Source organism: Cimex lectularius, unplaced genomic scaffold (genome assembly GCF_000648675.2).
Source record: "Cimex lectularius strain Harlan isolate CLEC.00 unplaced genomic scaffold, Clec_2.1 scaffold5, whole genome shotgun sequence".
In the NCBI taxonomy this organism is placed as follows: Eukaryota; Metazoa; Arthropoda; class Insecta; order Hemiptera; family Cimicidae; genus Cimex; species Cimex lectularius.
The window spans coordinates 3,860,926-3,876,096 of NW_019392993.1; the positions used below are offsets into that span (position 1 = coordinate 3,860,926).

The 15,171-nt window shown below is 32.1% G+C and overlaps 1 protein-coding gene across 1 annotated transcript in view; it reads left to right on the plus strand.

Annotated features, from left to right (window-relative positions):
* The first annotated feature begins 7,862 nt into the window (after positions 1-7,862).
* Positions 7,863-15,171, plus strand: part of LOC106666164 (lutropin-choriogonadotropic hormone receptor-like) — a 111,231-nt gene continuing 103,922 nt past the window's right edge. Inside the window, exon 1 of the mRNA XM_014393131.2 lies at positions 7,863-8,005. Within this exon, the coding sequence (XP_014248617.1) occupies positions 7,971-8,005 (35 nt within the window). The 5' untranslated portion in view covers positions 7,863-7,970. The remainder of the gene's footprint in view (positions 8,006-15,171) is intronic.

Sequence of the window (15,171 nt, forward strand, 5' to 3'; positions counted from 1 at the left end):
TGTAAATAATTAAATTATAATTCTAAGTTAAAAAACAGTTTAAAAGTTGTATATACATATAACGTATCTGTGATAAAGAAATACATGTACCTGAGATTGAGTTTTAACTTATAAAGAGGTGAGACCAAAGGATGGACCGATGAGTGTCACTAGATTTTAAACAAGACTACTTTATTTTTATTTTTTATTTTCAGTATGTAGATTCATTTCCACCTTCAGTTTAAAATAACAACAAACATGTGCAATAAATTTAATTGTCTTAAAAAACTGGGTGAAGTACGCAATTTTATTCTTATAATGTATGAGTACATGATGTTTTATGTAATCCTGTTAATGTAAATTTGTTTTCAATAAATTAGGCCCTGAAGATGGCAGAACATTCGCCGAAAGCTTGGTGAAACCCAATAGTGATGTTTTTTATTCGCCTGTAAATGACCTCAAGAAGATCCAATACATCAATTTGAATTATATGACATTGAAAATGTAAAAAAATAGATTTATTAACATGTGAAATACAAAAATGACTATATATTTGGGCACCATTAAAGAAAATGAGGATAACAAAGAAACCAGCACTTTGGATGACACAAAATCTTCTTAAATTAGGAAAAGAAAGAGAACTATTTAGAGTCTATAAAAGAAGTAAACCTGAATATAACTATTCATTTATAAAATAAGAAGAAATAAAGTAAAAAATGAAGTAATAAATAAAAGATTCAACTATAAAAAAAATATGTTGTTATATAAAAGATTCAAAACAATTTTGAATAACAATAAAAAATATTGGAATAATAAATTATAAAAATCAATTAATAGGATCAAAAATTGATTTAAACAATTATTTCAGTAAGTTAGTTAATGAAATCAAAGTAAATAGTGAAAAATTTTGAAGTATTGCAAATAAAAAAGATCATAAAATCATTATAGATATTGTACTAAATATAATGGATTATAGATATTGATCAATTTACAAACCAGGAAATAGAACAAGCTATAAATAGTGTGAAATCGCTGGCAATCAGGCCAGACAAAATCCATATAAATTTTATTACTAAACATTATTTTATTTTTATTACTTATTATTACTCATGTTTTCAATGATTGTTTAAATCACAATGCATGTCCTAACCAGTGGGAAAACTCATATATCAGTTGTTAAAAAATCACCACCAAGTAATCCTAGCCTTTTTAATAGAATTAAACACATTTTCAAAAATATTTGATAAAGCTTTGTGCAAAAAAAGCTAAACAAATTTATTTATGAAGGAAAAATATTAAACATTAATAAATTTGGATATAAAAAATGCTATATGCTAAAAATGTTTAAACAGCTGTAATAAAATTATTAGATAATGCTAGAAATAATATAAATAACAGCAAAATAACATCATTAGTAATTACTGATTTTAGCTGTGCCTTCAGTAGTTTACCTCATGCACTATAACTTAAAATTTTAAAATCAATTGGATTTAAATCATTATAAATTTTAAATAATTAAAAAATAAATTTGATAAATTATATTATAAATTAAAAATTATAAATTTTTCTTCATTATAAATTATTCTAATTAATTATTCTTTCTTATCTAAGGTTTTTGGTTGAGATGAAAAATTAATTTAAATTTAATTTTTCATCTCAACCAAAAACCTTAGATAAAAAGAATAATCAATATGACCACTAAGCAAATATGGATTAATTATAAATTATATTTGTAAACGACCAAAGGAATCTAAATCATAATAAATATATATTGTAAACTGTACGACTCAGACTAAGTGTAGGAAAGGTCCAAGAGACCTAACATTTCGGGAATAAATAAAACTATCAATCAATCAATCAATCAGTCCATCTTCTACCACTCTCTATGACTCACTTTCTCATTCCCTCTCACATGTCTATCTCAGTATGTCTCTTGCTTTTCATACAATTTTTTCTCTTCCTCCCTCCGTCCCCTTTCACACACTCTCGCTCTTTTTGTCTATTTATGGATCTTTCTTATTTTCTACCTTTTCCTTTCACTTCCTTTCTTTTTAATTCCCTCTCTCTTTCTCTTTTCTTTCTTCCACTCTCATATTCACTTTTTGTACATCTCTATTTATTATTAGTACTTTACTCTATTGATTTATTATTTATCTTCCTTCTACTTTTTCTTTATTTTTTCTTTAAAAAGTGTTTAAATTGTGTCAATAAACGAAAATGCATCGTGAACATATAAACATTTTAATCTCTACTTGAAGTTCCTTCTTATTACATTGTGTTTTTACTTTTATTTATTAATTATTATTTTTTAAATAATGATTGTATTTAAGATGTGAGAGATGTTATTTGATTAAACAGATGCCCGACCTTACAAATTGAACGGACCCTTGTCTAATTTTCCAGACCGACGCTGTGGTTGGTGCCGAGTTAATTTGGATTATGTGACACGAGGATTTTCTCCGTAGGGGGAGGTTGATTATTATTCATAATTTTCATTATTACAATATTCTAAATTGATTTACTCAGAATTTCAATTACGCGACGAATTCCCGCTTCGTGAATCACACCTCAAATTTGTTAAACCCATTCATCATTCCTCCGTGTGGATACAGGAACCCAATTTCTTTATTTACCAAGGAAATATTTTTAAGAAAATAAATATATTCACTAATTTTCGTGGTCCTCTTGACCAATTAATATCTTTCAATTAATTAAGGTTTTTAGTTGAGATGAAAAAAAAAAAATGGCAAAAAGGAGGGAAAATTCAAAAAGGTGGGGTTGAGATGGGAAGTTGGTGTCCGAGGGGATCGAAGTCACGATAGTTCAAGTGGTAGAGCAGCGGCGTATCTAGCCGAAGGTCTTGGGTTCGAATCCCGCTCGTGACACTGACTTTTTCATCTCAACTAAAAACCTTAATTAATTTAAAAATAAATATATATAAAAAAATCAATAAGTTGCATCTATAGTATTTGTTAAATATTTTCATTCGCATCTAGCTAATACTGTCAACAAGATTAACATTTCCAAAAGTTTTAATTAGTATGCTTTTGATATTTTATTCATTAAAACTTGATAAGGCTTTCATTGAAATTACGAGGTCAAAAATATTCATATAAAACTATATTATCTTGATAATATTGTTATTATTATTCGATTCTATAGGTTATTTTATTATTGCAATTTTTTTAAGTTTTCCACGAAACTGGGCTTTTTTAAGTTATGACAGCGGAAGACGGGGAGCGGGCAGCAACCCGAAATCGATACTTGTTAATGAATAAAGACGACATTTTATGAAAATGTGTTGTTGGTCGTCTCTGGTGTGGACTGGGATAAGATAAAAAAAAAGAAAAGAGTTTTACTCATAATAAATACCGTATAGTTACGATGGTAAACATTCCCTCTTTCCTAAATTTACTCTTTCTCACCTTTCTTCTTTGTCTCTGTCTCTCTTGAAGACGTTATTATTATTATTACAAAACGACATTTTCTTAGAATGCATAGTAGTTACGTTTTATGTAACATAGGTTACATAATAGACATAGAGAAGGTCTGTTGTAATGAAATCAACTTTTATCATACGGAAATATGCAACCCCGAATTTATGCCATAAGGAAAAAAAGACAGAGGGAGCAAGATAAAAAGAGGAAAAGAGAGCGAAAAGAAAGAGAAAAAAGATAGAAAATGCAAAACCAAAAGGGGGAATGAGGAGGGAAAGAAGAAATATAAAGAGAGAGATAAAGGGAAAGAGAAAGACGTAGATAGATAGATATTTAAATGGATATATATATATATATATATATATATATATATATAGAGAGAGAGAGATTCTTCGTTCTTTATAATACTATCATCTCTAATATTTACTACATCTAATTCTTGACAAATTGTTCCGTCATTAAATTATTATTATTAATTTAACTAATTAAAACTCAACTCATGAATGACAATGCGTAAATGGCCTAGGCCTGCACCCGAAGGTGTAATTTGCTTCTTTCTTTTTTCTTTAATTTCTAAATAAAATCCCCTCAAAGTGCTGTTTTTATTTTGGCACTTTCCCCCCTTTTTGCTTGGTACCTAACTTGATTTATAAGTTTAAGGCCAATTTTACTTTGACATAAATTAGAAAAAGTAACATTACACATAAATACAGTGCAGGGCATTCAATTATTTCTCTGTTTTCCGTTTATTTCGTCGCAGTGTCAGGATGCTTTATTTCAACATGTGACTTGATACGTTAGTTTTCATGTGGAGGGCCGTCTTTTATTTTGTCGAACGTTTTCAGATCTTCAAGTCTGTAATGTGAGAGGAAACTGTAGTGGGGACAGATGGGAGTTATAGGAGCTATCGCTACACGACCTGCACTATTCCCCGTGCCCAATGGTTCGTTAAGTTCTCCGAGGAAAAGCTCCTTTTTCTCCCTCAAACCATGTTAAAAGGGTTTGCCCCTCTGCATTGTCTAGCAACGGCTATTTTCCCATTTTGAAGAAAATCTAACTGGCCATTTTTTTCTTTGCATTGGGTTGAAATATAAGGTTTTTTTAAAAGGAGGATTTACACTCGCTATAAACGGTTTATAAAAGACAAAATAAAGAAAACTACGACCCATTTTATAGAATTAAGCACTCCACACATCAAGCAGGTTTAAAGGTTCGAAAAGAGAGAAAAATAACACATATGAAACAAAACAATTCAACGGATCTTATAGACAAAATCAAACACATAAAAACCACACCTATAACAAAAATAATTTCATTCGGCATAAAATACACCTTAGCCTATCTATCTAGTAAGGAAACAATGACATTTGAGAAAATGCACCACACAAAAACTGCAACCACTACGCACAACTTTCAAACGTAATAAAAACTTGTGAGATTTCTTCACGTTGTCTGCAGCGTGATGAACATGAAATTCGATCATTTTGGGCGGCTAATACTCTCTAGGTTGGACTGCCAGACGCGTTTTGGCCTATCACCTTCTTCGACAAACACACTGAACATGGCGAAATGCCGAACAAATCTGACGCACCAACGTAGCGAGAATAGGCCGGCCGAAATTTACGGTAAAGAGCAAATGTCATAGTATAAATAAAACAAAAAAGTCACTTTACTTTAGTGGACAAATACGAACGAAAAGTCGATCCATGGACAACCATACTCGCAGAAGCAATCTTACACAAACTTTGAAAAGAAGTACTTCCCCGAAAGACAACATTACACATATGTACAGTTACATTAATGACTCAACCCACCCCTCACATTGACTCATGAAGCAAAAAAAAACTTAATCCAAAGACAACGATAACCCGTCCACAGAATTTCTTTTTTGCCCAAATAACTAACCGATTGAGTGATTGAGAGGGGTGAAGCTCAATATGGAATGACTTCGGATCATTATCCTGCTACTATTGGCAGACATAGAAAAACAAATATAAATCGGTCTCTAAACACCTTTTAAAACACCTATGCTCGTGCAGTATGCTGCAAACCGTTGAGGATTATTTCTCTTGACAATTTCCAGGGTGTTTAAAAATTATCGCTTTCCGGAAATCACTAACTTTTTGATGGGAAAAAGAGCTAGAAGAAGATGAGTATTGACAATGGAAAAATTGTTCTATTACGACATTCATCATCCAACGGGCGTTGAAGAAGAAGAAGGAACACATACTGAGATTTGTTTTTATTTAGTTTTATTAATAATTTTCGGAACCGTGGTTCGAATGAAGGAGGTTGGCTTGGAGGGGTCGAACTGTTAGGAAAGGAACTAGGTTTACAGAGAGGATAGCTCATCAAAGGGAAAGTGGGTTACTGTTAAGGGAAGTACGCTGTGTATAAGCTGAAAAATAACAGACCTAAGATGTTTCGTTGAGAAACACCAGAAAGGACAGAATGGATTGAAGAAGTTCGGTAGATAACATTGAAGAAACGATCAAATAGGTACGATTTTAGGATGAGATAGTAGTATTAGAAAGGAAAGATTTGAGTTTCAGGAATAGACTCTAGTGCCATATGCGATCGAAACGTCTAGATAGATTCCAGGGCAGAACTGCTTACGCTCTAGGGATATTGTGATGACAACACGATGAATTGATGACTTAAGAAGTAGAGGAGTCAAAAATCATAGAAAATAAACACCCGAATATTACTAACATGGTGAACAATCCATTTATCTGTATTCCAAAACAGTGTTCCTCTACCCACGCCTGGGCTTGCTACTTGGAATCCTAAGTAGGTAATAGTAGTAGAAATGTGCACCTATAAATGTCTCACGTGGAATCTTTATACTAGATCGAAACAAAAAGATCCGATGATACAAACTTTTCTACGGACTCGTAGACAGACGATCAAAACTATGGCCTCGATAACAAAAGCCTAATCTTCAGGACATTATTCAAACCCATATGGAATTACTAAATCAAATAGGGGTAAGAATTTTAACATTTTTTCTACTGTTACCGAGGATTATGACCATACCGTGGAAAATGCGATTTTTCACACAAAATTAAGAATTTCCTCGGTACCTATTCGCCCACCCTCTTGGTGTGAGACATTATCGAGGTGGCTGTAGCGTATTCGGGCTAGTGCCTCACGTTCACAGATGATACGTGCCGATGTCTCTGTCTTCCCCTGAAACAACCATAATATTTTTGTCTCTTCTTTGTCCACTTCTTTAAATGATAGTTATGATAGAGGACAGTGGCCGGTATAAAGGCCTATAGTTTTACCACAAATCTTTCCTGCTGAGAGAGAAGAACCTTCCTCTTATTTTTATTTATTTGTAACTCTTAGCTTTTGCCCAGTGCTTGAGTTTTTCTTTCCCAAGCTCCAATTTTAGCAGACTCTCCGGTGCGCCTAGTTGTGGTTCCGGTCCCATGGGTGAGAGAGTCAACAACCCAGCTTCCCTTCCTGATAGTCCTCACTCTAACTTAAAATGTGGTACTATAGTAACCTCTTCAATCAAGAGTGCACAAGTCAATTATTTTATCATAGTTGTTATATTTTCCTGTTACAGTTAATTCTATGTTTGTAACTGTCCAGGGTTTTGTACTTACTCATATCTTGAACTAGTACTGGGTCACCTACTACCGCGTGTGTAAGCGGATCCATTGAGTGATCCAATCCCTCAAAAACATCCATCAACAACTTGTTTGTTTTATATTCTCTCAGTATAAAAATAAATACTTTGGAGATTGGTTATAACACGTAAGAATTTAATAAAGATTTGAGCTGTTCGCCCAAACGATACATTTTCCTAAATGTTGATAAATATGTACATGTTTTGTCTAAAATCTAAATCTTATTAATTTATTATTCAATACAGTTCTGGCTAGTTGTGTGTCGCGTAATGTTTAATTTTTACACAAGAATTAAAAAAAAACAAAAACGCGTGATGGATTATGAGGTTGATTTGTGTGGTCCGGAACATCTCGCTGCTTGTATGCTGTCAAAATCATTGTTTCTAGGAAGAATCATCCTGGATTCACTATTATTGTGTTTGAATATTTGATGAAGTTCCGTTTATGCCGAAGCACGTCTTTGGTAATGGGCCCAAGAGTTTCACGGGAGTTTGATTCATTCAGACGGAAAATTTTAATTTGCATTATTTTTAAAAAGGGATTAATTTAGGTTTAACGGATTAATGAGAAGAAATTAAATTAGCTTTAGGCTTTCAAATGGTAAAACCTTTTCTGTTGTTCTATTCTCCCGTTTCGAGGTTATAAAAAAAAAAAATAGAAAGAAAAAGGAACGTTTATCGGATTTTATCACCCTACTCGATAATCCGTTCACATTTTTTAAGGGTTGTACGGCTGTGGGCGGAGGGTATTTCTTTATCATCCCCCATGGCCGGGTGGGAGCGACGAAGGGGGTTGCATCCTTCGGCAACGACGGCAGTCTCTCACGAGCCGCGGGACGCTGAACAGTGCGAAGCCATTTAAGGCAAGAAAAGAAGACGCGAATTTCCCGCATTTCCGAAAATCAAAAAAAGAAATCATGATTTTCGCCTTGCTTCTTGTACAGCTCGTAAGGTAAGAAAAGAAAAACTTCAAGAAAAAGAAGAAAATCCATGGGAAGGGGGGTCCCTCGATGTGCCTTTCGGTTCCAACCCGATAAAAACCACGGTTTAAAAATTTCCCTACACTTTATTTTTTTATTATATTTCAAAAAATAATAAATAGTAATAATAATCTCATCTACGGTAGAATGAACGGATGGATTTTAATCTGGTCGACTCTACCTGTTGCTTCTCGACCTAACTCTATCAAATTGCCCACACTCTGTTTTAATGATTTTAACACAATTTCTCATCAAACAATGATAAAAAATATTTAAATATTTTTGATATTCCATATTGGGCTCGTCTTCCTATTATTAAGGTGAAAAACGTTATTTATTTCAGATAAAAACGTTTCAGTTGTTCCAATAATATTTTTAATCACATTAATATATATTTCAAAGCAACTTTTAAGCCATTTAAAAATTCTTATTTTACTATTTAATCTGTCATGAACTTTACATTATTGTAATAAAAAGTATAAATAATTTAACAAAAAAGATATTTAAACTAGAAAATTACACATTTTTATTATATCTTACACTTCTTTTACAAGTCTCGCTTAGAAGATTTTTTTAAAATTTCAAATTCAAGAATATTGAACATAATACTTTTAGGTTAATGAAGGATATAAATACAATTTTTAAACAAATTTACTTAGTGTTCTTTTAATGAATTAAATTAATTCCTCTTGTGCAGTTTAAAACTAGTTGAGGGCTACTATTTCCTCAGGAAGACCTAATTATATTTAAATAGTTGCCTTAAAATTAATTTTATAAAATTGAATTAACTGTAAATTGAAACGAGGCGTTCTGTTTAGTTTAATATTACAAAATAATTTTTTTTTACATATGAGTTGAGTTTAATAGAAAATATTGTTCAGTCCTGTCTCATTTTGGGGATTTAAGATCAAAACACAACAATTACCCTGGTATCTAACAGATGTCTTTGAAATAGTGGGATTTGAGACATTTGTAAATATAACTTTTGAGAAGAAAGAGGATTAAATTTTCTTATACTTTTCATTTAGACAACATTACGATTATTATGTGTGTGTCAACTAGGAATACATAATACTTCATACGATGCATTTGATTGTTAATTATTAACATTGCGTAATTTCTAATAGGAATATCAATTTCATTGGATTCAAAAATAGCTTTTAAATGGTAGAATAAATTTTTAGATACTTATTGTTTTCCGACGCAAGCAAAAATCATACTTGTAGGTTCTCAGAATCAATTTTTTTCTCTATAAGTCAAATACTTTAATCCAGAGGTCGGCAGACTTTTTTCCTCTTTATAAAAGGTCCAAACCGTAAACCAAATCAGGTCCGGCGGTCCAGGTTGTAAGTTTAAAAATTTTGTATTTTGTATTTGCTGGTTTTTTTACATACATTTTTGATGCATTTAACTAAATAAATCGAATATAAATAACTGAATACAAATAATTTATTATATTTATGTACATGGTGTCCCATGATGTTACCTCTTAACTTCCTTAATTTTCGTCCACTTTTGATAAATCTTTTTTTTTTAATTTTCGTTATGAAGTCTAGGTTTTAGATGTTTCATCGGTTCCTGAAATGACGTTTTGGTTCACTGTTTTTTCACATAAATTGTTCCCTACGTACTTTTCTAAATTAGACCCCTCAACTTTTATTTCTGACTTCAAAACTAGATCATTTTGCGATTTTTTTCGATTTTCTAAATCTGTAAATTTGGCTGTCGATTTTAAATATAATTTTTCTTCACCACTACCTTTCGGCCCTTCATTTCTTCCATCTTCCACCTGCCGGATTCATTCCATCATTTTGATTTTTCCTACTTTGATAGAATTAGTTTAAATTGTTGACTTCGATAGTTTAGATTAATAGTGCTTACGGATTTAACAATATCGTATTTTTTTAAATGTAGATTTATTTATTGACTAGCTACATCGCGTTATCGCCTCGATTTAAAATGTTAAATTCTGAAGTAGAAATAATTTTTTTTTCAAAGGATTACGTGTAAAACAATCACACATAGGACAAATTATGTTTCCAACATGGACATGTAGGACATCTTTATTGCTAGCTCAAGCCTATTTATTTCCTAGTTGTATCCCTTGGATTTTGATAAATCTGTCCTTCTAGGTTTCTTCTTTTTTCATAATTGTTTGTATTTGGACAAGGGCTAAATATTATTGATATTTTCTTTTGTTATATAGGAACAATTTTGTTGTATGCTCACATATAGAATTGTTGCTCACAGGTATACTTTGGTGCACTTGAATATCTCGAGTGTAAAAATTTTCGTAGGCAGAATTTTAAGTATGTTCGTATATATTTAGTAATGTTTGTAAGCATATTTAGTGTATCTACTAACTTTGACTGTTAAGATTTTAATAAAGAATCATACTTTGATGTATCAGCGTTTGCATACTTTGATTGCTCAGTTATTATAAGTAACCATACTTTTAATCATCTGAAATAATGGTTTAGATTAATGTTCGTAAGTGTACTTTGGTGAACGTATTGTATTATTGTTCGTAAATATACTTTGGTGCACCTGAAAACTATGATTATTCTGGGTATTTAAGCGTCCTTTAGTTCTTCTGTATCCTTTGATTGTTTAGATTATTGGACTTAGGTATACTTTGGTGCATCTATACACTATAATTTTTTAGTTTATATTTACAAGAAGTACTTTGGAGTATTTTCAGATATTGAAGTTTTGCCGTTAGTACACTTTGGTGCACATACATACATTGATAGTTTTCGTTATCGAAGCCATTCTTTGGTGCTTCTTAAATCTTGACTTTTAGATTGTTGGCTGTCGGTATACACTGGTGCATCCGCATATTGAATTATTTTTTGTTACCATACTTTGGTGCGTCTAAAAATTGGTTAGATTAATATTCATAGGTATATTTTGGTAAATGTTTATATATTGACATATAAGTACTTATGTTCGTAAGCACTTGAATATTTTGATTGTTTTGGCGATTTAAGCATTCTTTTGTGCTTCTTCAATTCTTGATTTTTAGAATATTGGGCTAGGTACATTTTGATGCACCTGTGCAGAATGATTCCTTAGATTATGGCTTTTAGGCGTACTTTGGTGTATGTTCACAGATTGAATTGCCGTTCACAAGAATATTTAGGTGCACCTATTTCAATTGGGTTATTGTATTATACTAGTTAATGCACTGCCGTATCGAGAAATATTGATCGTAGACATATTTTGATTGCTGGGTAGTCGTACATAAGCATGCTTTGGTGTATCTGAAAGCCATAACTGTTTCGAGTATTCGTAGGTATATTTTGGTGATAAGTTCATATACATTACTATTACATCATGTAGATTATTATATATTTGATCTAACTTTTTGTATCTTTTTCAGTTAGCATTGAGTTTTTTGGTCTATTGTCTGGTGCTTTATCCTAAAATACCAGTTGTCCTTTTATGTAAATTCCAATGTTTGTGAGACATGCTAACTTATCAAAAATACACAAATATATGCAATATGTAAGATATCTCCTCATTTTTTAAATTTTTTTATTGCAAGGTATGAAAGAGATGGTCAATTTATCACATAACGCGCAGCCATTTTGCCGGGTCAATTCGATACCCGGATTTTTTATCTACTTTTCATTCATAGCCGTTATTCAATTGGTCTTGTCGAAAAGCAGCATTCGGCGGGATCGGACTTCGGCCGAAAGATCAACCCTTACAAGTTGTAATGAGCATGAATGTGTCATTACACGGAGAGTCCACTCTTCATCCCTCTTTGCTAATTTAAAATAACGCTTTGAAAAAAATATTTTTAATCTCGGCTGAAAAGGGTTAGAATATGAAAAACCTCGTTTGTAAGATTGTAATTATTTTTTTTAAATAGTGGGCGAGGGTCGAAAAAGGTACCATGTTGATATCTGTTTCGTTCAAAATGTCAACACTCACTTTTCTTTCGGATCTCAGCAATATTTAACAAATATTTGACTTGAAGATTCAAAACAAAGACTTCGTGAAAAATTGGTTTTTATCTTAACGATTGAAAATCAGGCATCGTGCATCCCTTCGTAAATTTAACAATCACGATACAGCCCTGACAGCTATTTCTGATAATTTCATAAGGAATAAAATATGTAGATTGTCACCCCTGTTTATTCTGCAAATACGACTCTTGACAACAGAGAGAACGAATCCTACTACCACTTCAGTGTGTTCTGTGTTTACAAACAGACACAAAGAGAACGTAACTGCTTATCTCTAATTAAAATCCCTCATTCGTCTTAGAAGTGCAAAAAAGTTGTCTAGCAAAAAAGGCTAGCAAGGAAATATCTGACAAATATATCCATATATTATATTGTTTGGACTCCCCCTCCTTAAAGTGATTAATTTCATTTTCAACAAATCTGTACCAAATGTAACAATTATATATTGTTAATATTATGTATAAAAACAAGTTACATAAAAGCTAGAACTTGTTCGGGTTGTCTCATGGTGTGATTAGGAAAAAAAGAGTGTTAGTTTCAATAAAATACTTTTCAGTTTTGTATAACTAATAATATCAATAAGTGTTGATTTTGTAAAATTGATTCAGTGACATTTTTCATAAACGTTTTTGAATCAAATAAACGCAAAGAAAATTAATAAAATGTATTAATGAATTTTGTAATCTTGCAACCACCCGTGAATATTTATGAATTTTTTTTCTCCCAGCCTACATATATTTTTCACTGACGCAGAATTCGTTTCGAGAGCGCCATATTTTGCTTTATTGGAAAAAATGTATTGTGTGGACTGGTCGTCGGCGGAGTTATTAACTTATAACTCCAGAGGAACATGATTCCGCCATGGATTAAAGTTACACCCTTTAGCTTTACGCGGCCACGCTTTTCCCTTTCGTCTGTTTTAATTTATTAAACTTCAATTTTCTAGAAATCAAATAGCAGAATGAGTAGACTTAATCGTAATGAACTTCCTCGAAACGACGCCAAATTCAGGACAAATATTTTATCCCATTGACGTCACAGGAGGCCAACGTGAGGGTTAAAATGAAAGAAAATAAGCCATCTTTAAAAATAGTATTTACTAAGTCAGCAGAAAATATACTTTTACAAAAAGTAAAAGAGACAAAGAATAGGAAAGAAGTCATTATTTCAATACTTAACCACTTAGGTTTCGGTTAAAAAACGATTTTATGATTTTGAAGCAAATTGTTACTATTCGGAACAATAGACGTATCATAATTCTGCATGCATTACATTATTTGAGGGTACAATATATTTATTTGCATGTTATAATTTCTTTACGCATACTATCACAGTATTTTGCTTTTTTTATTCAACTCCGTTTCTGGCCAATGTGCATACCTTGAAACATATTTTTCGGATATACTTTGTTGCATTTGCTTACCACGATTTATTTTATTGTTTTGTCTTTTTTATTTGAAGCAATAGATAGTTCATACTGTGCTAGGTCTGCACACCATGGTGTCATTAATTGTTTGTAAAGTTAGACGAATTTGCAAAACTTGATTTCTTGGGTTATTGTCCGTAAGAAAACTTTGCATCTAAAAAATTGTTTAGGTTAATGTTCAAGTATTGAACTATTGTTCGTAAGTATACTTTGGTGCACTTGAAAACCTTGTTGTTGATTATTCTTCATAAGAATACTTTTGTGATTGAGTACCGATAAAATACATTGCTTTAATTGCCAACTTTGATTTTGCAGATTATCAGTAAGCAGAATTTTATGTATGTTCACGTATATTTAATTTTGGTGGTAAGCATACTTTGGTGCATTTGTAAACATTGGTTTCTTGAGTTTTTTTTTCATAAACATAATTTGGTTCAATTGCAAACTCTGTCAATCATCAGGCCCACCATGTTGCATATTCATGATGTTTAATTATTATTTTGAAGTACTTCTGAAAAATATAGATTGTTAAGATTTTAATTACGAGGCATACTTTGATGAACAATCGCATCTTGAAATGTGTTCCATAGACATATTTGGTGCATCTGTATACTTGTTCGTAACCATACTTCGGTGCACCTCAAAATTTGTTAAAATCCATTACAGTTCGTGGTCCGATTGACCAATTAACATTTTTCAATTAATTAATATTTATGAAAGGTATTGGTTGAGATAAAAAAGTCAGTGTCAGGAACGGGATTCGAACCCACGACCTTTGGCTAAATCCGCCACTACTCTACCACTTGAACTATCGTGACTTCGATCCGCTCGGACATTAACTTCCCATCTCCACCTCACCTCTCGAATTTTCCCTCCTTTTTGCCATTTTTCAAATGTCGTGTAATCGATTTGATTCTCGGCGACAAATGAAATGGTCTCGAAGGAGGGAAAATTGCCCGAGCGGATCGAAGTCACGATAGCTCAAGTGGTAGAGAGTAGCGGCGTATTTAGCCGAAGGTCGTGGGTTCGAATCCCGCTCTAAACACTGACTTTTTTATCTCAACCAATACCTTTCATAAATAGTAATTAATTTAAATTAGTTAAAATAGTTTAGAAATGTTTGTAGGTATATTTCGGTGAACGTTCGTGTATTAAACTATTGTTCGTTAGTAATGGTGTACAGTTGTTGCTATTTAAACATTTTTAAATGCTTCTATAATTTTTGATTATTAAATTATTTGCCGTCGGAATACTTGGGTACATAATATGTACATCATGATTTCTTAGTTTATGTTTAATAGGCTGCTTTGGTGTATGTTCAGATATTGAATTATTGCTCGTAGCCATATTTTGCTGTACCTACAATAATGGGTTAGATTAATGTTCGTAGATATACTTTGATGAGAATGTTTATAATATTGGTCGTAAATGGAGCACTGAATATCTTGATGGTTTCGGTTATTTAAGCATTCTTTCGTACTTCTGTAACCTTTGATGCTTAGATTATTGGCTTCTAAGCAATGTTGGGTGTATGTTCACATATTGAATTATTGTTCATAAGAATTAATGAAGGTTTTTTTTCTAGTTGAGATGAAAAAAAGTTAACGGCACGAGAGGGATTCGAACCCACGACCTTCGGCTAGATACGCCGCTGCTCTACCACCTGAGCTATCGTGACCTCGATCCACTCGGACATCAACTCCCAATCTCAACCCAACCTTATGAGTTTTCCCTCCTT